The sequence below is a fragment of the Lacerta agilis genome, chromosome 1 (assembly GCF_009819535.1).
Source record: "Lacerta agilis isolate rLacAgi1 chromosome 1, rLacAgi1.pri, whole genome shotgun sequence".
NCBI classification, from domain to species: domain Eukaryota; kingdom Metazoa; phylum Chordata; class Lepidosauria; order Squamata; family Lacertidae; genus Lacerta; species Lacerta agilis.
Window position 1 is genome coordinate 29,570,256 of NC_046312.1, and position 21,708 is coordinate 29,591,963.

The 21,708-nt window shown below is 42.2% G+C and overlaps 3 protein-coding genes across 5 annotated transcripts in view; all 3 read right to left on the reverse strand.

The window, feature by feature from the left end:
• The window catches only part of YLPM1 (YLP motif containing 1), a 51,849-nt gene extending 40,286 nt beyond the window's left edge, over nucleotides 1-11,563 (reverse strand). For 2 of the 3 annotated variants that reach the window (XM_033142662.1, XM_033142663.1), the window contains exon 1: nucleotides 10,967-11,473. In XM_033142662.1, coding sequence (XP_032998553.1) covers nucleotides 10,967-11,374 — 408 coding nt within the window. In that variant the 5' untranslated portion in view covers nucleotides 11,375-11,473. Of the gene's footprint in view, nucleotides 1-10,966 lie in introns of all 3 variants that reach the window. The other variant, XM_033142664.1, reaches the window with a different exon arrangement.
• LOC117061461 (YLP motif-containing protein 1-like) lies at nucleotides 11,415-12,106 on the reverse strand. Its single transcript, XM_033174303.1, has 2 exons — nucleotides 11,547-12,106; nucleotides 11,415-11,439 (listed from the first exon to the last, which is right to left on the reverse strand). Exons 1-2 carry the CDS (start codon nucleotides 11,912-11,914, stop codon nucleotides 11,415-11,417), a joined length of 393 nt encoding a protein of 130 aa, XP_033030194.1. The 5' UTR covers nucleotides 11,915-12,106.
• A 1,667-nt stretch (nucleotides 12,107-13,773) lies between these two features.
• Nucleotides 13,774-20,322, reverse strand: FCF1 (FCF1 rRNA-processing protein). The gene is made up of 8 exons (XM_033142667.1): nucleotides 20,231-20,322; nucleotides 19,128-19,195; nucleotides 18,755-18,826; nucleotides 17,718-17,866; nucleotides 16,620-16,692; nucleotides 15,722-15,809; nucleotides 15,265-15,359; nucleotides 13,774-13,961 (listed from the first exon to the last, which is right to left on the reverse strand). Exons 1-8 carry the CDS (start codon nucleotides 20,231-20,233, stop codon nucleotides 13,913-13,915), a joined length of 597 nt encoding a protein of 198 aa, XP_032998558.1. The 5' UTR covers nucleotides 20,234-20,322; the 3' UTR covers nucleotides 13,774-13,912.
• Between the last annotated feature and the right edge of the window lie 1,386 nt (nucleotides 20,323-21,708).

Consider the following 21,708-nt stretch of genomic DNA (forward strand, 5'->3'; position numbering starts at 1 on the left):
TAACTTCCAGTTTGCAGGCTTTTCATATACAGATAGAGTGTCCCTGTTGCAGTAATTCCAAGGCTTCAACTGCAATAGTAACATCAACACAAAACTAGCTGGCATATGTTAATCACATCAATACAGCTAGAGCTCCAAGGCCATTACCACAGCAACTGGCTCATTTGACCTTACACCTCATACATCAGGTGATTTATGCCCATGAAGGAAATTCCTTCCTTCCTATGCCCAGCTACTCCAACACAAACCTATACCAGTTAGCATAAGAATCTCATGCACTGCAAGGACTAACTTAACTCAGAGATCCTCAGTTAAACTAATAGGTGGTAAGCAAATTCTGATTCCAAGGAAGTCGGCAAAAATCCTAACTGAATAATCTTAACACGATATGGACACCAAGAGTTGGACCCAAACAAAGGTTGTAATCCTATACACATTTGCCTGAAAGTAAGACCCACTGAAAACAATGGAACTAGCTAATAAGTAGATCTGTTTAGCTTTATGCTGTTAAGTTTGTTGAACTTTAGTTGAAGTACAGTCCCATTGATTTTAGTGTAATCAAAGTATTGTCTAAGTACAGCTAAATTAGTCTGGACCGCTGACCGTTAAGTCTAGTCATAGACGAATCTGGGGTTGCGGCACTCATCTTGCTTTACAGGCCAAGGGAGCTGCCGTTTGTACACAGACAGTTTTTCTGGGTCATGTGGCCAGCATGACTAAGCTGCTTCTGGCACAATGGAACACTGAAACCAGAGCAGCAGAAACACCATTTACCTTCCCACCGGAGTGGTACCTATTTATCTACTTGCACTTTATGGCATGCTTTCGAACTGCTAGGTTGACAGGAGCTGGGACCGAGCAACAGGAGCTCACTCCGTCACGGGGATTCGAACTGCCAACCTTCTGATAGTCAAGCCCAAGAGGCTCAGTGGTTTAGACCACAGCGCCACCCGTGTCCTACCTTGGGGCTATAAAATGAGATAAAAGTGTTCCAAAAAAAGATCAAACTGATGCTGGACCAAGACTTTAGTATTACTGGGGATATTTAACTCTTCCAGAGTAGTCAAATTATCACTTTAGGACTATACCACTTTTAATGATAGCTGATGAACTAATTAATTGGTGATGTTTCCAGGAATTTCTTTGACTAACACTTGCCCTTGTAAGTAGTACACCATTTTAAGACTTAGCAATTAAATCCAATCACCAGAAACAACAACTCACTCTTGTCAGAAACTATAGGAGAAATCCTACATACACTGAATGCTTCAAACTAAGAGCAGAGATGTATTGTATCTTCGTATTATTTTATGGTATTTTATGCTTTATTGTATTTGCACATTATGTTGTACACTTCCTTATTATTTTAAAATAAAAATACAGAAATATAACTGGCCTATCACAACATATGAAATCTATAGAATGGTCAGAATAGACTATAAAGGAGGTGTTGCTGCTTTGTGTGTCAGTGGGGTACAGAATCCAAAATTCAGAAATAGAAAAACAAACTTATGGGTACAGAACACACCAAAAGAGTAAGTAAAATATAAGGAACACAGTGTACTGAATCACACTTAATATTAAACCATAGTTTAAAATGAACTATGGTTTAGCACAATATGTATGATGTTTAAAAGTCCACACCACAGCTCCCCAGCTCACAGCTTTATTGCACGAGGGAAGAAAAAAAAAACCAGAAGCTGACTTTGCATTATGTATAAACCTACACTCATGGTTTGTTTATCTCCAGACAAATTATGAGTGCTGGTTCACATGCCAATCTCTGCTTTGTTTCCTCCTTGGCACACCAGTCAAAAGTGGGGGATCAGCATAGTGAGGACTTCTGAGCAGCATGCAACAGAATTTATTTTTAACATTTCATGCAAACTGGGCTAATATCACTCCCCTATCCCAAACTCTGATGGTGATCTTTAAATGCAAAAGGTAGTTAGGTAGGAAATTGAAACAGAAGACGAAATAATAATGGGTTACTTCAACCACCCCTAAACTGGCTAGGTAACAGGTCATGGTAGAGTCAAAATTTCTAGATAGAAAGAGTTTGGATCCTAATTGCCTGGGATCTGGTAGAAGATTGTAGAACTGCTTGAAACACTGATCAAATCTCTGTCAGACTCAACATACAAAAGATTAGAAAACTGCCAACAAACTCAACACAGTCATACTTAATTTAAAACAAAAAGATCTACAAAACAAAGAGGATTCCTATTAAACTGAAGAGAGAACCAACTCTGGCAAACTGAATGCAGATCAACAAAAAACAAGCAAAAATCAACAACTCGAGAGACACACTGAAGTTATTAAAATAAATATTAAACAAAACTAAGACTCACAGCAGAATGTTACAATGTGGAGTGCTCAGTCTCTAAACTGTTCCCTCCTCCTTCAAGGACACTCCATTCTTCCCCATTTCAGATGTTTGTTTAAACCTAACAGATGCCACTCAACATTCTGCAACCACTGAACATGCTCAGTCTTCACTGGGCTGTTTTTGGGAAAGTTCTAACCCATCTATGCTCTTTTTCCTAGTTTTTTTTCTACCTCTGCAATCTTTGGATACATTTGAGCATGAAAATACCTCCATCTTAGTTTTCAGCTGCCCCATTTTGACTACAGTCCTCTCAGCACCCACCAACTGACATTGTGATATGATCAGAGCACACTCTACAGAGAAAACCAACAAGCGGAGGTAGCAGAAACTTTTAAGATGATAAAGGTGTAAAAAGAATACTGAAGGACTATAGCAAAACTGCAAAAATTATTATTTCTATCGGTTAAAATTGTTGGTTGGTTAATTACATATGTAATAGTATTAAAGTCAACCTTCTTATCTAAGAATGCGTTTTGATATAAAGAGGGCATCCAGGTAGTTACAGACCTGCCAGCCCAATTTCAGTTCCACATAAAATGAAAGAAAGCATTAAGAATTGTCAAACATAAGAACAAGAAGTCTTACTGAAAGAGGATAAGTATTGCTTCAACAAAGGGAAATATTAACTTTCTACATTTCTTTTGAGGATACATATTACATATGTCCAAAAGGTTTTTGGCTAAGTCATTTGGTCAATGTATAAGTGGACAGGCTCTTACAGATTAGGATAAAAAATAAGGAAGATGATGTCGTAGTGATAAAATGGGCAGGAAGGGACATAGGAAGTTGCTTTATTCCAAGTCAGAACAGTGGTCTATCTACTTCAATACTGTCTACACTGAATGGCAGTGACCCTCCAGACAGGAGTGTTTCTCAGTCCTATCTAAAGATTGAACATGCAACCATTTGCTAGTAAAACATGTGCTCTACTACGGAGTCACAATTTACACAACAGAGGGACAATGGATCCCACAGAGATCTTTATAGGGGCTTGCTGGGTTATATTATTAATAATTCATCTGCAATAGGACTGAACAGTGTGGCAGTTACATCTGTAGATGACACCTAATTAGTAAGGATGGTAAAATCCCAGGCAGTTGTGAAAAGCTTTAAAAAGAATTTATCCAAAATGGAAAATACGGATTAAAATACAAGTACATAAGATTCCATGTAAGCGAAATGTGATGTGTGTGATTTCAAAAAACTCTAACCTTATATGCATACTAGTGGCACCCAGTTTGGCTGCAACTACTCAGGAAATAGAGACAATCACTGGTTGAGATGACTTTATAAAAGGAGTAGACTAATACATGGAGAACAAACTTATGAAAAAACAAAACAAAAAATAAAAAAATCCTTCCAGTAGCACCTTAGAGACAAACTAAGTTTGTTCTTGGTATGAGCTTTCGTGTGCATGCACATTTCTTCAGTAAACTTATGAAAGTGTAGTATCTTGAAAAGTAAATAATATCCATGATACACAGTCAGTCAGCCAGTCAGCCAGTCTCTCTCTCACTCTTTGTATGAAATGCTGACAGGCAGGGTGGGTAGGAAATACAAGGTGCCTATTGCATACATAATACAGTACTAGACTTATCTCTGTGAATTATGGTTTGCTCCACCATGGCAACCCTTATGGTTTATTTATGGTTTAGCTTGATCCTAATATGGAGATGTTATTGTTTTACCGTGTTGGAAATATGTAATGCAACTTCTTCCTGAATGCAAAGTCAACACAGAAGCACAAATAATTATACCATGTTATTGTTTGGTACCTTCAAGTAATGAAGACACCCAAAGAAAACTTTGAACAGTAGTACCATCTTTGAGACTTTCCACTCCACATACAGACATCCCCCAATGCACACAGCACTTCCACGCGATGATTAACTCATGACAGAATGTTAAACATTCTGAACTGGACGTCAAAACAGCCAGCCATTTCCTAGCAAAACATGTGCTCTACTACAGACTCACTATTTACACAACAGGGGGACAATGGATCCCACAGAGATATTTATAGGGACTTGCAGTTCATTTCTGATTCATTTAGATTTATCTCCTCAACCTATGCTGAAGATGCAAGGAAGATTTATACACTTGCTATGAAATGTATTTATTTTTTTAAAACTTCAATACTTTGTTAAGAAAAGCACATGAACCCAATGACTGTTGTATTTAAGGCTTGTATTAGGGGCATATAAACCACAACTCATCAGCAAAAGTTCTCATAAATCATCCCTGTGTTCTAAGCCTATTGCACCAGGGCCTTATTTTTTTTTTCCAATCAGTCCTTCCAGACGATCTGAAATGACAAAAGAATGAACACAACACATAATGACACCTCTGTGCACAGCATACCTTGGGCTCAACAGATGACAAAGGAAGGTCATCACCTTTGGGCTGCGGTAATTTGGGCTCAGAAAGCAAAGGGGGGTCAGAAAGCACATCAGAAATGGGTATTTCCCTTTCTTCTTGCCTCTGCTCAAGAGCATCATTTACCACTCCTAGACCTGATGGCAGCTGCTGTCCCAGTGCATGTGTTTTTGCCCTTTGCTGCAGAGTAAGCAGATGCTGTTGATACCAAAATTGCTGTTGTTCCTATAACAAAAAAAGATGAGAAGTACAGTAGTATCTAGGCTTAAGAGATAAGGTCATATCCTAGAAAGAAAGTTACATTGACCACTGAAAAATGGCAAATGTGCCTCATTTTCAAAGGACACTTGGACCTACTTTTGAAAAAAAAAACAAGAGTAGCATCCAACACTGCAGTCTCGTTTGTTCAGCAGACTTCTGAATACACAATGTAAGTTATCCTTCTTCTGCCACACCAGCAAGCCCCTGTGTGCCCTGAAGGTCTGCTTGAGAGAATTGGAGAACCCTCTGAAAGGTCCCATTCCACAAGAGGAAATTTTCTGGCACAGCACTGGTTATGACCCCATGTTGCTACAGCTATTCCTTTGCAGTAAGAATCAAAAGGACCAGTGAAAATATAGGCCTTTAAAAGGATTTTAATTATGGAATGGTTTTATAATTGGTGGCCTTTAATCTGTCAGTAATCATTACTGGTGTGCTCTGGTCCATGGGGTCACGAAGAGTCGGACACGACTTAACGACTGAACAACAACAATCATAACATTTTTATCATTTTTGCTTAAACACTGAGTGTCCATGTTTCCTTTATTTTACTTCCTTTCATTATGACTGATTCTATTTTTCAATCTGGCCTAGGGTACAGTATTGTCAGAAGGGCAGGGCAAGAAAGTTTCAAATAAATTCATATATAAATAACAGAAAAATAGGATTTATTGTTTTAAAATTACTTTAGTACTGTGATTTATACTGTTTTATCTAAGCTGCACATTGTTTCAGAATAAATCTCAAAGTGGTTGCATCAGATAGAACAATTCAGAATAGAACAAATTCAAGATTTAAAGAAAATATTCCAGATCCTTCAAGTGACATTTTTATTTCCCCAGTCACCAATCTAGTACAGTTGCAAATGGACCTGTGCCAGTCGCAAAATGTGCTTGGCTAATTTCTAACATTCTCAGAAGCGGGCTGGTCTGGCCCATGGTGACCCTCCTAAGCATGTTTTGGACATGTAGGGACATTAATACATACACCCCTGTTGTCCCATACATGCAAGAAGCTCAGCAAGAACCCAACACCAAAATTTTAAGCATTACAATGACCTGTACAAACCAGTCTGAGACAACTTAAAGCAATGATATCAGACTTGTTACAATGTGCTTATATGCTTGCTTAAACAAGGAACATGTTTTCCCCCAGATTCTACAGTAAAAAACACCATTGTGCAGGTTACACTTTTTTCTGCTTCAGATTAACCCTTTTGTCTGCCCTGGGTCTGTTGCAGCCAACTTTTCTTCAGCAACTGTTGTTTTCTTCCAAAATATGCATAAACACAGGGAGAATACCGACATCTTAGAACATGTTGGATGTCGAAACGCTGGTTAGATGTGTGCTAAAATATGGAGAAATGCGTACATCCATGGTTGGCTTTGTCTTAATCTGTAGTTGCTTTGTAGCTTCACTCCAATTCCTGTACTCTGTAGCTACAAAGACCCAGGGCAGACAAAAGGGTTAATCTGAAGCAGAATTACATACTTTGCTGCAATACTAATTTTTCACCATTTCCTGATTCTTTGCTTAAGGTAAGGTGATGTTTAAATAAATTCTACAAACATTTAAAATTGTATTTATATGTGTTTCAAAGAGGTCAATAAAACATTTCTCCCTTTCTTTGGAGCTATTCTCATTCTCTTGTGGGGAGGATTCTTTAAGAAAAAAGATTGTGTTACTTTTAAGCCTGCAGAAATTTTGCTTTCTTAAGTTTGAAAACAAAATTATATATAGAGAGAGAATCCTCTGCTGATACCTCTGAAGTCATCAGTTATTATAGATTGGCTATTTCTGTGATCATTGTGCTGTGTGCACATGTCCACATGCAGTCATTTCTGATAATATTTATTTATCTGTGAAACTGAATAACATGAAAACCTCCTCTTTATTCATTTTTCATAGTAGACTACAAAACACACAGAATATGATTGGGTCACATAGATATATGGTCTCCCTATCAGGATTACTTACACTATATAAAGTTTATGCTGTAAACATCTGGGCAACTACTGATTGCAGAAAAAATAAAGCTGTGCCAGTACAGCCAATGCTGCATATATCTAATTTCCTTTTTCCTCAAAATTCCTGTTTTCTGCCTGAGCGACCAGAACAGCCCCAATAATCCCCTGTTTTTTATGAGAAAGTCTCACTGAGATCAATGGGACATACAATGCAATCCTTACCCACAGATACAGAAGTTAGGAAGTGGTATATCTCCCCAAATTAAACCAGTAGAAGCTATGTCAGTGTAAAAGACAAAAGAAGGGTTCTGTCAAGGGGGGGGGCCAGGGTGAATGGGTATGTTGAAGGCAAGGAGAGAGTTAACAAAATTGCACTGCATTCTAACACTGTCTATCCATTGGTCCCACTCCCACCCACAGAACTTGACATAATTTACATCACCCAACATGCAGGTATAATAACTAAATTCACCCCAGGAGACAATGGAAGGGCAGAAAGTGCAGGTTTAGACTGCTACCCCTCCTTCTACCAGAAACAGTAAGAATGCAGCTGATCCGCTGACTAATTATTAGTAAGATTTGACCTCCTAATAGCTTAAGAAATGATTTTATCAATATGATGACTCAACTAACAGGTCAGTAATCTACCCCTATCACTTGGTATAGAAATCTTGCAATTAAAGATCTGAAAACTGGCTTGAGAACTGAAAATGTACTGTACAATGTAACACAAAAATTAGGACATATCCCCTTTTCTCCCTGCCTTACACATAACTGAGCGTAAACAAATTGCATAGAAGGAGAAAGAAGAATCTGAGCATGCACCACCATTCTGAATTCCTGCTCCAACCTCACACAGAATACTAGCGTCAATAAGTAGCGGTATACATTTTTCATTCTTTCCATCTTAGAAAATTTCAGCCATTACATGAAGAAATTACAGGTCTGCTCTGCAAAACGCTTCAAAGAAAGGCACCCCTTTCTTTTCCACTTCTCATATACTCTCATGTATTTTTCACAGGAATTGTAAAATTAATGTTAGATCATCATGGGGTGGCAAGTCTGCCTGGATATGTGTGCCTAAGTGCCAATTCCCTTTTGTACAGTTACAGTGAGGGGGAAAAGTATTTGATCCCCTGTTAAATTTGCCCATTTGCCCCTGACAAAGAAATGACCAGTCCATAATTTTAATGGTAGGTTTATTGTAGCTGTGAGAGACAGAATAACATCAGGAAAACCACCAGAAACCCAGAAGACAAACGTCCGAGATTGATGTGCATTACAATGAGTGAAGTAAGTATTTGATCCCTATGCAAAAGATGACTTAGTACTTGGTGGCAAAACCCTTGTTGGCAATTACAGAGGTCAGACGTTTCTTGTAGGTGGCCACCAGGTTTGCACACATCTCAGGAGGTATTTTGTCCCACTCCTCTTTGCAGATCCTCTCCAAGTCAGTAAGATTTTGAGGCTGATGTGTAGCTACTCGAACCTTCAGCTCCCTCCACAGTTTTTCGATGGAATTAAAGTCTGGAAACTGGCTAAGTCACTCCAGGACCTTAATGTGCTTCTTCTTGAGCCACTCCTTTGTTGCCTTGGCCGTGTGTTTTGGGTCATTGCCATGCTGGAATACCCATCCTCAACCCCTTTTCAATGCCCTGGCTGAGGGAAGGAGGTGCTCACCCAAGATTTGATGATACATGGTCCCATCCATCTTCCCTTTGATGTAGTGAAGGTGTCCTACCTTCTTAGCAGAAAAACACCCCCAAAGCATATGTCCCCCTCCATGTTTGACGGTGGGGATGGTGTTATTGGGGTCACAGTCAGCATTCCTCCTCCTCCAAACACGGCAAGTTGTGTTGATGCCAAAGAGCTCGATTTTGGTCTCATCTGACCACAACACTTTCACCCAGTTCTCCTCTGGGTCATTCAGATGTGCACTGGCAAACTGCAGACGAGCCTGTACATGTGCTGTCTTGAGCAAGGGGACCTTGCGGGCTCTGCAAGATCTCTGTCCTTCACGGCGTAGTTTGTTACCAAGTGTTTTCGTGGTGACTATGGTCCCAGCTGCCCTGAGATCATTGACAAGTTCCCTCCATGTAGTTCTGGGCGGCTTCATCACCATTCACCTGATCATTGCAACTCCACGAGATGAGATCTTGCATGGAGCCCCAGACCAAGGGAGGTTGACAGTTATTTTGTGTTTCTTCCATTTGCGAATTATTGCACCAACTGTTGTCAGCTTCTCACCAAGCTGCTTGGCAATAGTCTTGTAGCCCAGTCCAGCCTTGTGCAGGTCTACAATCTTGTCCCTGACATTTTTGGACAGCTCTTTGGTCTTGGTCATGGTGGCTACTTTGGAATCTGCTGGATTGATTGCGTCTGTCAACAGGTGTCTTTTGTACAGGTACTGTAACAAGCTGGGATTACAGGTAAAACCTCTCCCTTACAGCAGGTGCTTCTAATCTTAGCTCATTACACACAGTGAAGATACCAGGTAGCCTGACATCTGGCTGGTTGATAGAGGATCAAATACTTATTTCACTCATTATAATGCACATCAATCTCTGACTTTTGTCTTCTGGGTTTCTGGGGTTTTTCCTGTTGTTATTCTGTCTCTCACAGCTACAATAAATCTTTAAAATTAAAATTAAACCATTAAAATTATGGACTGGTCATTTCTTCATCAGAGGACAAACGGGCAAATTTAGCAGGGGATCAAATACTTCCCCCCCCTCACTGTATAAACAAAGCACCACAATATTAGCTATATATGCATGGAACAAGAATACCACAGAGTTCAGAGAATAGTAGCAAACACACAGGCAAATAGCAAATGTGTTATTTTTCCCTCCAGCATTCTCCCTTATAGTAAAGTATGCAGTGCAATTGCATGGTATACCACTGACAGCAATCCTATGACTATTTATCAGGTCATTTACCTTTCCTGAAGGTAACTAAAAAGGAAAATAAAATCACTGCTGCTATTCCCTCTTCAATTGTGCTGAAATGGACATGGGGCCCCAGGGAGTGAAATGCTTACATCACAATCCAAGGTAATTCCATACCAGCCCCTTTCAAATGCCACGAAAATCATAGTTAGAAAAAAACTATGGCTTGCTGTGAATGAGCAACATGTTCAAATCATACCTGCTCTGTTCCTAAAGGAGGAAATGAATCTTATTTCAAATAAAAAAAGGAAAGGAACAACAGCACAAGCCTTCTCAGAAGCTCTCTCGTAGTCCCCAACACATGGAACTGCCTGTGATTTTCAGAGTTGAAAAGCATTCTGCTTAACTCTGAGGCACTCAGTTTCTTAAAAAGAAAAACAAAAACCCAATGTTCTAGGCCTGAGACTTCTTAGCTTCTATTCAGCCCCAAAATATTCACTCCTGTTTTGAAACAATAAAATTCCTTCAAAGAAAAGATATTAACTTATGCATGCTTGTCCAGGCAGACGTAGTGCCCACATGGCGCTAACCTGTGAGTTTTCACATTTCCTACACAAAGAAGTCCTTTTTTGTTTGGGAAAAGCATAATTTATCAAGCAGCCCCAATATGACAGAAAAGAAATAACTCAGCAAATAAATGAAAGTAAGAATGCCAGCAGCTCCTCCCCACTCATCAGATGGCCATTCTGATAACCAGGGAGGAGATAATGTGCATCCTCATCAGGGCACTGGGTTGGGCAGTTTTAAATCCCTCCTCTCTTTTCACCCAGTATTGTGTGCACTTTTTACCACCATCAAAACTGGTGAGGTCTCCTGGGTCTAGTCAAGACTAGGCTCCTGGGTGGGAGGTCAGTCATCTTTGCTTTGGACCCCATGGCCTAATTTTAACCAAGATGCCTCCTATCTAAATGAGAATCTGCTATTCCATCTTGTCAATTTTATCTTACTCCAACTTCCCACCTATGCACATCTCACCCTTGGGTCTTATCCAGCTATTCAAATTATGACGGACACGTCAATCTTACCTGGGCGGTCATTGTGGAGGGGTCTGCGTGCAGGGCGGCTTGCTGTCGCTCACACCTACTATCTATGTCTGGACCACTGCCCTGTCTTAACTCCTGAGGTTCAAGAGCAGCCTGAGGAATCTGGGATGGGGCGAAGCGCGAGTCAGATGGAGTAACAGGCTGGCCTGGTTGGCAAGCTGAGGTCTGGGGCACGGGTTGGTAAGCCTGGGACTGGTAAGGCTGAGAAACGGCTGGAGGAGGGTGTTCTGAAAAGGTGCGTGGAACTGCCTTACGGGGCTGGTAGGGCTGCGACGAGGAGTTCTGTGGCGGCCGAGACTGAGACATGTAAGAGTCCGTCTCAAGCGAGGGTCCTGGGGGCATGTACGACTGGGCAGGTGACTGTGGCGGAGAGGACAGGTCCATGTCCATATCCACGCGAGGGCTGGCTGAGGGGCCATGGGGCTTCCACTCATCCCGAGGCGGCTCCTTGACATCTTCTCCGAGAGGCAGAGGAGGCCTCTGGGCATTGTGGAGCAGCGTGTCCCGGGGGAGAGGCGGCTTCTGATAGCTGCGCGCGGAGGGCGGCACTGGGGGCAGGGGCGGCTTCCAGGAAGCGGCGGCGGGAGCGGCGCTAGGCAGGGGCGGCGGCAAGCTCGGGGGAGGCCCGCCGGGTGGAGGAGGAGGCCCGCCTAACAACACCGACTGCAGCTGCTTCTGGTGCATTTGCTGGAGCTGTTGCAACTGGACCAAGTGCTGCTCCTGCAGGCTCAGGAAGCCGGACGTGCCGGCGGCGGCCGTACCGGCACCAGGAGTCGCCGATGAAGCCGCGTAGCCGCCCAGAGGTGGCGGCGGCATGGCGCTGGGAAGCACGGCCGGAGGAGGCCCGGCCATTGGCGGCGGAGGCATCATGGTGGGCGGGGGAGGGTAAGGCCCAGGGGCCGCCCCGTACAAACCCCACGCCGGGAACATGGAGCCGGGAAGCGGTTCTCAGGAGACGGCAGCGTCGGCGGCGTCGGCACCTAAACATAGGCCGCGAAGGCGGCGGGTGGCGACGGGGGGCGCGTGCACTCCACTGCGCCTGCGTGGATAGCCGGAGTCATAGAGAGCGACTTCCTCAAGCTAGAGTGTTTCCGGTTCTGCCCCAGGCAACTGACTCAACGGAGCAACAAACTGGGCGCTCCCCGCGAGAACGCCTTGGCCAAGGCAGGACTATGTCGCCTGGAACGAGGAGGAGCCTGTAGCCTTGTCGCAGAACTTCAGCTTTTATACTAACGTCTATCAAATATGCCCCCACCCCTTTCCAGGCCGGTTTTTTGTTGGTATGATTACATTATGTGGAAATATAAGTGATGCCAATCTTGTGGAACTTGTCCAGCATTCTATTCTGGTAGTGGGCAACTAGATGCTTCTGAGAAGCGCACAAGTAAAACTAGAGCAAGGTGGCTACTTCATTAGTTTGGCAACTAAAAACAAAGCATTACCATCCTTCCAACTCACTACATCGGGCCACAAACTTTTTGGGATTAGTGGGCATATTTCAGATGCTGAGGGAGTGCTGAGGTTGGCATTTTCCTAGAATCAGAAGTGTAGAGTTGGAAGGGATCCCCAAGGGTCATCTATTCTAGTCCAACCTCCTGCAATGCAGGAATCTCAGCTAAACCATCCATGACAGATGGCCATCCAACTTCTGCTTAAAAACCTCCAGGGAAGGAGACCCCACAACCTCACGAGGGAGATCGTTCCGCTGTCGAACAGCTCTCACTGTCAGAAAGTTCTTCCTGACGTTTAGTTGGAATTTCCTTTCTTGTAACTTGAAGCCATTGGTTCGAGTCCTACCCTCCAGAGCAGGAGAAAAGAAGCTTGTTCACTCTTCCATGTGACAACCCTTTGAAGATGGCTATCCTATCTCCTCTCAGTCTCTTTTCCAGGCTTTTCCAGGGAACAGCCCCTTTCAACTGTTCCTCCTAAGCCTTGGTTTTCAGACCCTTGATCGCCTTGGTTGACCTTTTCTGAACCTTTTTCAACTACAATATCATTTTTGAGGCAAGGTGAGCAGAACTGTACATAATATTCCAAATGTGGTTACACCAAAGATTTGTATGACAGTTTTATCTTCAGTTCCTTTCCTAATGATCCCTAGCATGGAATTTACCTTTTTCACGGCCGCCACAAACTAGGTCAACAACTTCATCAAGCTATCTAGTCTGTCACCTCCAGTTCAGACACCATGAGCGTATACGTGAAGTTAATATTTTTTTGCCCCAATATGCATCATTTTACCCTTGTTTACATTGAAGGGCATTTGCCCTTTTAATGCCCATTCACTCAGTTTGGAGAGGTCATTTTGGAGCTTTTTTCAATCTCGTTTTAATGACCTTGAACAATTTAGTATCATCAGCAAACTTGGCCACCTCACTGTTCAGTTCTAACTAGATCATATATGAAGAAGTTAAAAAACACTTTTAAAAATACCAATCTTAGGGGAAATCCATTTTCTACCTCTCTATTCAGAGAACTGTCCATTTATTCCGACTTTTTGCTTCCTGTGATTCAACTAATTCCTGATCCACAAGAGGATCCTCTTATGATTGACTGCTAAACTTACTCAGCAGTGTTTGGCAAATTACCATATTTCTGCATAACCGCACCAAAAGTAATCTTCCCAACTTTTTGTACAAGATTGTCATGAGAAATCCCAGCTGAAACATTTGCAACATGAGAAAGGACTCAAATAAAAAAAGAGAAATTCTCAAAAGCCAATTTCTAAACAATAATGAATATTTATTCTGGAACACAGAGCAAGGATACAATTCACACAATTTTTCCCAAAGAGACAAGTTTGAAATCAGTTCAGTTTCAAACACTGCAGGAAATAAATTAGAAACAGGAACCTTGTAACAGGCCCAGTGTTGTAAAAATTGGCAGTTGGACCCAGCAGACTTATCTTGGATGCTTTTCAACTGGTGGTTAAAATCGGGGGGCTCCATAGTCATCAGGCATCCGCTCAATGTTGTATCTAGAATGAATGAAGCATTTTGGTAAGTAGTCTATCATAAACCCACCATGGTATGCACTGAAAACACAATAAGGGCGCCACTGTATTTGCTGGCATTATTTGATTGCATTTGATTAAGTGAGCTCAAATCCATAAAACCCTTTGCTATAGCAATCTGAAGGCCCACAAGACAACCACCTTTCTGAAGCTAAGCAGGCATGGGTCTGGTCACCACCTGGAAATCTCTTGTATGCCACCTTCTACTTTAATGGGAAGAGAGCAAACAATAAAGGACATGAGAACTGCAAGCTTTTGGAGCCAGGGACCAGTCTTCTTGTTTTTTATTAGTCTATAAAGAACCAAATAAATAATGATGTATTAACTTTTGCTTGTTATTACTTATATAGCCCTTGTTATTACTTATATAGCATTACCAATGAGTAGTTCTTTAAAGACTAATAAAAAACAAGAAGACAGGCTTTGTTCCAAGGAGCTTGCAAATCTTGATTTAATAGGAACATAGGAAGCTGTCTCAAACTAAATTAGACCATTGGATCCATTTAGCTCGTTATCATCAGTGATGACTGGCAGCAGCTCTCCAGAGTTTTGGGCAAGAGTTTTTCCTAGCCCTACGTCAAGACACCAGGAATTGAACATGGGACCCTTTGCATACTAAGTATGTGCTCTACCGATGAACTACAGTGGATAACCATGTTAGGGGCAGAAGGGAGTGGTAACATCAAACATGTATGGGTATGAATAAATGCTGTTACATATACAGGCGACTCCCCACTTACACAGGGGTTACGTACCAGCCCTTGTGCACATAAGTGGGGAGCACCCTGGAGTGTTCTTGTGGCTAGCGAGGAGACTCCAGAGCTTGAAGAGAACATCCTGTTTGGGCTCTGGCAAGGGTCTACTTTCCCTCACGTCAGCTGTTAAGCGGAGCAGCCTCAACAAAGCCCCACTGCGCCTCCGGCACATGAGAAGACCCTCCATGGACATCCAACTCAGGCTCTAGGAAGGGTCTTCTCAGGAGCCATGTACTTTCAGCCACTTCTGGGTTCCTGGCGCTGTGCTTGTGCGCAGTAGCATACAAAAGGGGAACTGCCTGTACTTAAGCTTTCTTTTAGTTTGAGCAGCAGGCTATGAACACAATAGCATTCTCCCACTCATGTTGCAGTTTTCTTATTACTATTAAGCCCTTCCTTTATATAGGTAGACTATCTATAAACCGACAGGCAAAGTTTCAAAATACACTATAACAAAGTAAACTGCAATTTAATTTTCTCAGAATATTACTCTCAAGTGGGAGCTCACCTACCTGTGGTTTGATATATACATTATTGGGACTCCCGGGATCTTCCGTATTCTCCGCTTGAGGTCTCTGTCTACAGTAGCCACTATGTAACACTTGTGCTGCAAGAAAAGAGTATAATTTCATAACTGAGAAACGAATCAAATGCTGTATTTCCTTTGGCCACGGAGTGCCAGAGGATACAAATTTCCAGAGGGAACATGTTTTTAGACAAACATCAAATCTCCCTCCCTTAAAATACAGGATCTCCAAGGATATGTCCTGAAGAGCTGAGGAGACAGGATATCCTCTGTTACTCTCAACTGTTTGTAGCAGTGGCATCTCCTTCCAAAATAGGCAATATCAGCTACAAGACAGCTTCAATTGAATGTCAGTTTCATTCAGGTCATTAATTTCAGCAAATTAAGCAGTTCTACATACATCTACATGCCTACAGAACAGACATTTCTAGAGGTAGAGGTACCTGAGTGACCCTCTGCACCAAACAGTCATCAGCATAGGTCCCTTTGTGAGTGCAGGGCAAGCGTTCAAATCGTGGGTCTTTTGCTATCCTTTAATATAATCAAACAGAGAATTAAGATAGCATTGGGCCAACTGACACAATTAGAAGAATTAAAAGATTCCTAGAAGAAAAACAATTTCTGTCTTTTCCTCACTAGGTATACCCCAAATCTTTAGGTTGCTATTCTCAGCTTAATGTTTATTTCTGACTGCCATCCTGCCTGTCAGATGTATTGCCTGGGTATGCTAACTGCCTGGCCTCCAACAAATTGAACAATAGGACACTTCAAACCCTTCTCCCAGGCATATACTTGGGGTTATATCCAGTGCTCATGCAACAAATTTCGTGTACACGACTGAACCTCCTCTTCTCCTTCCCCCACTCACACCCTTAATATCACAGTCTGCAGGATTGTAAGACCCCCTGAAGCAGATTTGGGGGCATGTGAGAGGTGGAGAGTAAACTGAAGTACAAGTCAAACTCCATTCAGTTCTCTGCCTGCTGATGGAACACAAAAACCTTGAATTCTTTCTCAGTCTCCTTTCTTGAAACCGTGATCTAACTGGTGAATCTACAAGCCAGTATGTTAGTCTATGAACTTGATCATTTACTCCAGCTATAAACTTAAGGAGGAGGGCAGAATTGAATTCTGCCCAGAAGAGACTGGGAAGATCAACTGTCTTGCTTTCTTCAAAAGGTACATTCAGCTTGGTGAACAAAAGAAGTGATGCAGTGACAAGCTGTCCAAGTTTAATGCTTTGGGATCTAGCTCTTGTACCCCAAGGAAGAGTCCCTGTTCTCCACATTCATAAGTTAGACTAGATAGACTCAATAACAGAGTCCAGTTATAGGTCCCTACCTTAGGGCAACACGATACTTTTGCCCCAGTTTCTCAATTTCAGCCATGACACAATCTGTGATACATGGAATACCTACAGGAATACAATGAATACTTAATATCACCAAACTGAATTGCAACAAACTCCTGCAGGTGCCTAAATCAGAAAATATTAGGTTTCAAAACTATGAATATTCATGCAGCCTTCTGAAAGTCAGTCACATCATTGACAATTATCATAATAGAAAGCATACTCTTAATTGATCTGCTTTTCATTTCTATTTATATTATTCTGTGCATCTAACTGATATTTTGAGTAAAACATTAATAAAGACCTTTTTGACAGTTATGGTAAAATCTGATAATCGGCGAACTTTTTTTTATTTCATTAATGCAACAATAGTGTAGTGATTATTTAAACAGCTGGTAGTCATGATGTAAGTCTAACTGGAAAGCATTTAGTGGCAAGCACTAAATGATGATGATAATAATAATAATATTTATTATTTGTACCCCGCCCATCTGGCTGGATTTCCCCAGCCACTCTGGGCGGCTTCCAACAGAAATCAAATACAAAAATATCACACATTAAAAACTTCCCTAAAAAGGGCTGCCTTCAGGTATTTTCTGAATGTCAGGTAGTTGTTTATTTCCTTGACCTGTGATGGGAGGGCGTTCCACAGGGCGGGCGCCACTACTGAGGCCCTCTGCCTGGTTCCCTGTAGCTTTGCTTCTCGCAGCGAGGGAACCGCCAGAAGGCCCTTGGCGCTGGATCTCAGTGTCCGGGCTGAATGATGGGGGTGGAGACGCTCCTTCAGGTATACAGGACCGAGGCCGTTTAGGGCTTTAAAGGTCAGCACCAACACTTTGAATTGTGCTAGGAAACGCACTGGGAGCCAAAGTAGATCTCTCAGGACCGGTGTTATGTGGTCCCGGCGGCCACTCCCAGTCACCAGTCTAGCTCCTAAACAACAATAATAATGAAAGCCAGAACCTCATGCATTACTGCTACATTAGTCTTAACAATGTGCCACCATTGATGGAGCTTCTATAGTCTCAACTTACCACAATGATGTTACCCTGGAACAAGATGTAATAGATCTACATACCGGTACTTACACTTAGCATAGAGGCAATCCATCATTGACTGCACCAGATCCAGTTTGGCTTTAATGGAAAAATTAATGAAGTTGGTATCAACCAGGATGTAGTAGGGAGGCCCCAGTTGTGTATTATATTGGAAGAACAAACAGTAAGGATATTTAGGGCTGAAATGACAAACATGGGACAAATCAAGTTACAAAGGGGAAAACAAAACATACTGTCCACAAATGGTGTATAACTTCAGAAGTGCTTTTTCTCAGCTTATAAACTCTTGAAAATGTATTGAAAAATGTGTCAAAATGCTCAGAGGACAAAACACTCAATAAGTCACATTTACTGTTGAAAGTGTGCTCAAGCATTCTAGTGTGTGTGTGGGGGGGGTGCTTTTACATTTCAGTCCTCATCTCTTGAGGTCCCACCACATGGTGTTATTCTCAGTACCATCTTTACAGCAGGGACAAACATTTTGCAGCAAGAGAAGTGCTTTTAAAAAGTGTTTCCTCAAGCTGTGGAACCTTCTCCCAGTAGATGTCTTTTCTTTTCAAGACAGCTAAGCCCTTCTGCTCAAAATATTTTGACAGAGCACCAAAAATAATTTATTCCAATTATTTGTATATGTGCTACTTGTAAGAAGCAAAACACTTAAAATAAAGAAAGTTTGGCCACTTTTATCACTGACTTGCAATGAGCCTCCCACTACCTGCTTGATCAGCTCTAGTTTGCTAATGACCCAGGTAATATGTGTTTGCTAAGCCAAATTAAAAGCACCCACATAACAGTCTTCATGTTAAGACACAATCCTGAGCATGCTCATCTGAAAGTTAACATCTACTGCAGGCGTAGGCAAACTTGGGCCTCCAGATGTTTTGAGACTACAATTCCCATCATCCCTGACCACTGGTCTTGTTAGCTAGGGATGATGGGAGTTGTAGTCCCAAAACATCTGGAGGGCCGAGTTTCCCTATGCCTGATCTATTATAATCAATGGGATTTATTTCTAATTTTGTATTAAGGTAGCCAACAGAATTGATGGGAAATCATTAGATACTTACACCTCTCTCTCTTTTATTGCACTGGAATCATCCTTCTTTTTCTCTTTAGGTTTTGCTCGGTCTGCCTCTTTGCTAGGGGTGGCAAAAAATGTTTTTAAAAAATCATTTGTACACACCATCTACTCAGTAAACAACTGTAGATAACCAAGGGACATTACTGTTGGGAAGAATTTTATCAATATAGGATCACAAGATAAAAAAAAGTTTGGAGTTCATTTTGGAGCACAACGCAATCCTACCATTATGAATTTGACTCAATGGGACTTACTTAAGTATAGGATCACTTTGTTAAGTGTTTCAGTCTTGTTAAATATGCAAAACTCTTAGAAATTACACTTCAGTAGTTGCCACTAATAAATATCAAGAGACTTACATGCGCTGGTCACGGAGGCTGATCATACGTTTCATGGCAGCATATTTCTTTGCTTTCTTTTGTTTCCCCTTAAAAGGGAAAAATTAATAGACCATTATTTTGAAAAAAAATACTATAAAACCTGTCATCCTCTTCCACGCACACTGCAGTCACAGCCAGTGATTCTTACCGGTATCTAAGAAAGGAGATGCCAAGTCCCAAATCTTTTACCAACAAGACCCAGTTCCTGATCCGTGTGGGTAGTAGCTATGGTAACTTATTGGTAATGGAAAGGCACGCCATACATCCTGCTCTTTATGATGTAACATGCATAATAAGAATGTCTTTACTCAAATTAGGTTCCCATCAAAACACTCCAAAATTGGCTTCCCCAGGTTTTAGAGATACAATTGCAGGATCCAGCCAATCATAACCACTGGATGGTCATAATTCACATACGTATTGTTTACTGCCTGCAAACATATCCTCGCCAACAGTGTTCCATATTACTCTAGGATTCACACCCCAACAGCTGACCTACCCAGAAATGTGAATATCTATATAGAACATCAAGGAGTAGCAAAGGAAGTATCTGGTATATTGACTAGAATGGGTCAAAGACAGGAGCATATTAAAAAATAAATAAATGTAAGAAGCAGACAGGAGCGTAGGTTGTTTATAAAAATGTAAGTATGAAACTATTTTTGGATAGCAGACTCGCCATTATTTCCCACCCACCCTCCCCCACAACCTCCAGCACCCGTCCCTCCCTCCAACACTTTCTAATCCCTCACAGCACGGGTCCTGAGAAGCACCTCCCCAACAACAGAGATAAAGCTAATCATTTCATACGCTCGTAAGCGAGAGCGAATTTAAAAGCACGCCTGGTAGGTTTTTAAAACACTTTTTTCAGTTCCCCCGTTGCCCCCGTCTCTGTCCAACATCTAGCATGGTGAGCCGCTCTAGCGAACTCGAGGCGTTTAAGTTATGTCTAACGAAGCTTTTGCTCAGCTGTCGACAATGGAGAATTAAACAAGGACATAGAAGAGCTGTGAGAGGACCGCGGGTGAGAGCAGACCAGTTCCCTGCCACGCCACAACCCCGCACCCAAGACCGGCGCTCACCATTTTGATAGTCCCAGCCACAGCGTTCTTCTCGCCCACTTCCGGCGCGCAGCAAGTTCGCCCAACGCTTTGAGCGTCACTTCCGGCCACTGGCGGCCAGGGGGGCAGGGCGAGCGAGAGAGAGTTGTAGCTGGAGTGCGCTTTGGCAGAGCAGGCACGGAACCGACACTGACCGTTAGTCCCATGACCAGCGCGGCTAGTCCCTGACTCGCCTCAGTTGCCTCCCATGAGCGCCGCTTCCCCTTCAGAGAGGAGGCAAGAGAAGGGAGGCATTATTCGGCGGTGGGGTTGGGCTGGAGGCGAAGAAGGAAGGGGGCGGCGCCCTTGGGAAATCTTCCGTGGGGAGCGTCCCAGTTCCTTGAACTAAAAGCGGGGTGTGGTGGGAGGGTTAAGATGTAAAGCGGACGTCCGAGTCCCGCGATGGCATCGGGCCCGGTAGTGGGTTTCGTCCTAGTTTCCATTTGGGGCTAAGAAGTAAGTTTGGCCCTGAAACCCCGTTCTTCAGATTGCGCCGGGCCAAATACGCATGTTGCCGAAACCCTGAAATATTTGGAACCATCTCGTTTTTCTTCTCCCCCTACCTTCCAGAATATTCTGTTCTGTTCCCCGCCTTCTTCCCTGACGGGACTCAGGTTTACCTCAAGTGATTGTCTGGGAATGGGGAGAAAGGGTGATCTTGTGGCCACTTGGTAGAGTCAGCGTCTGCCTGGCACATAGTTACTGCCCCCAAATTTTTGTTTGCAGTTTCTCTCGTTCCTATTCCTTTCCCACTTTGAATTTATCCTGAAGAGGGCAAGTTAGGAAGGAAATCAAGGGCTTCTTATATTGCTTTCACATGGGAGTCTTCTTTAATCGATTCTAGGAACCATCCTGGCTTCAAAGGTTTCCTGGCAGCCCTGTTGTAGCTAGTTTTGCTTTGTTTCTGTTCTTCCACACTGAAATGTTTGTTCTTCATTGATCTGGAGGATGGTGTTCAGTCCTGAATATGCTGCTCTTCCTGAAAGATCCGAGTTGTGAAAGTGTTTATCTTCTTGCTCCCTTTTCTTTTGGATTTTGTTTGTTTGTTTTTTATTTTGGTTCCAGTTATGTCAGTATTGCCCTGTATATTAATCCAGTAATAGTCTGTAGAGATCTGTACTTTCACGTCTTTTATAAGTGTGAAATGAAAAAGTAAATGTTTTAAATTCCCAGTAGGGAATTTAAACACACCCTATTGATGAATTTCAAACCATTGTAAATAGTGTAGCTGATTTCACAGCTGTTGTTAAATAAAAAAAAGATACAGTGATCTTCCAGCTGACCTTTGAATAAGCATTTTGTGGAAACATACATACAGAAAATCTGGAGTTATGTGGTTCATTGGATTCTTGCCAATTAATTGCTGATTAATTTCTAATCTGATTATTTCAGTATCTTCTGTTGTAGTAGAACAGTTTGGGACTTGCTGGTCAGCAGAAGAAAAAAATTGTTTGCAGGTG

What these genes read in the sequence shown, in the direction of transcription:
- LOC117061461 (XM_033174303.1), bottom strand. Translation starts at nt 11,914, where the DNA reads ATGTTCCCGGCGTGGGGTTTGTACGGGGCGGCCCCTGGGCCTTACCCT. An exon ending in GCCGCCGCTTCCTGGAAGCC is followed by an intron (nt 11,440 to 11,546) that starts GCCCCTGCCCCC and finishes CTCTCGGAGAAG; the next exon opens with ATGTCAAGGAGCCGCCTCGG.
- FCF1 (XM_033142667.1), bottom strand. An exon ending in GCAATAAAAGAGAGAGAGGT is followed by an intron (nt 17,867 to 18,754) that starts GTAAGTATCTAA and finishes TTGTCATTTCAG; the next exon opens with CCCTAAATATCCTTACTGTT. An exon ending in ATGTATATATCAAACCACAG is followed by an intron (nt 13,962 to 15,264) that starts GTAGGTGAGCTC and finishes CATTCATTCTAG; the next exon opens with ATACAACATTGAGCGGATGC.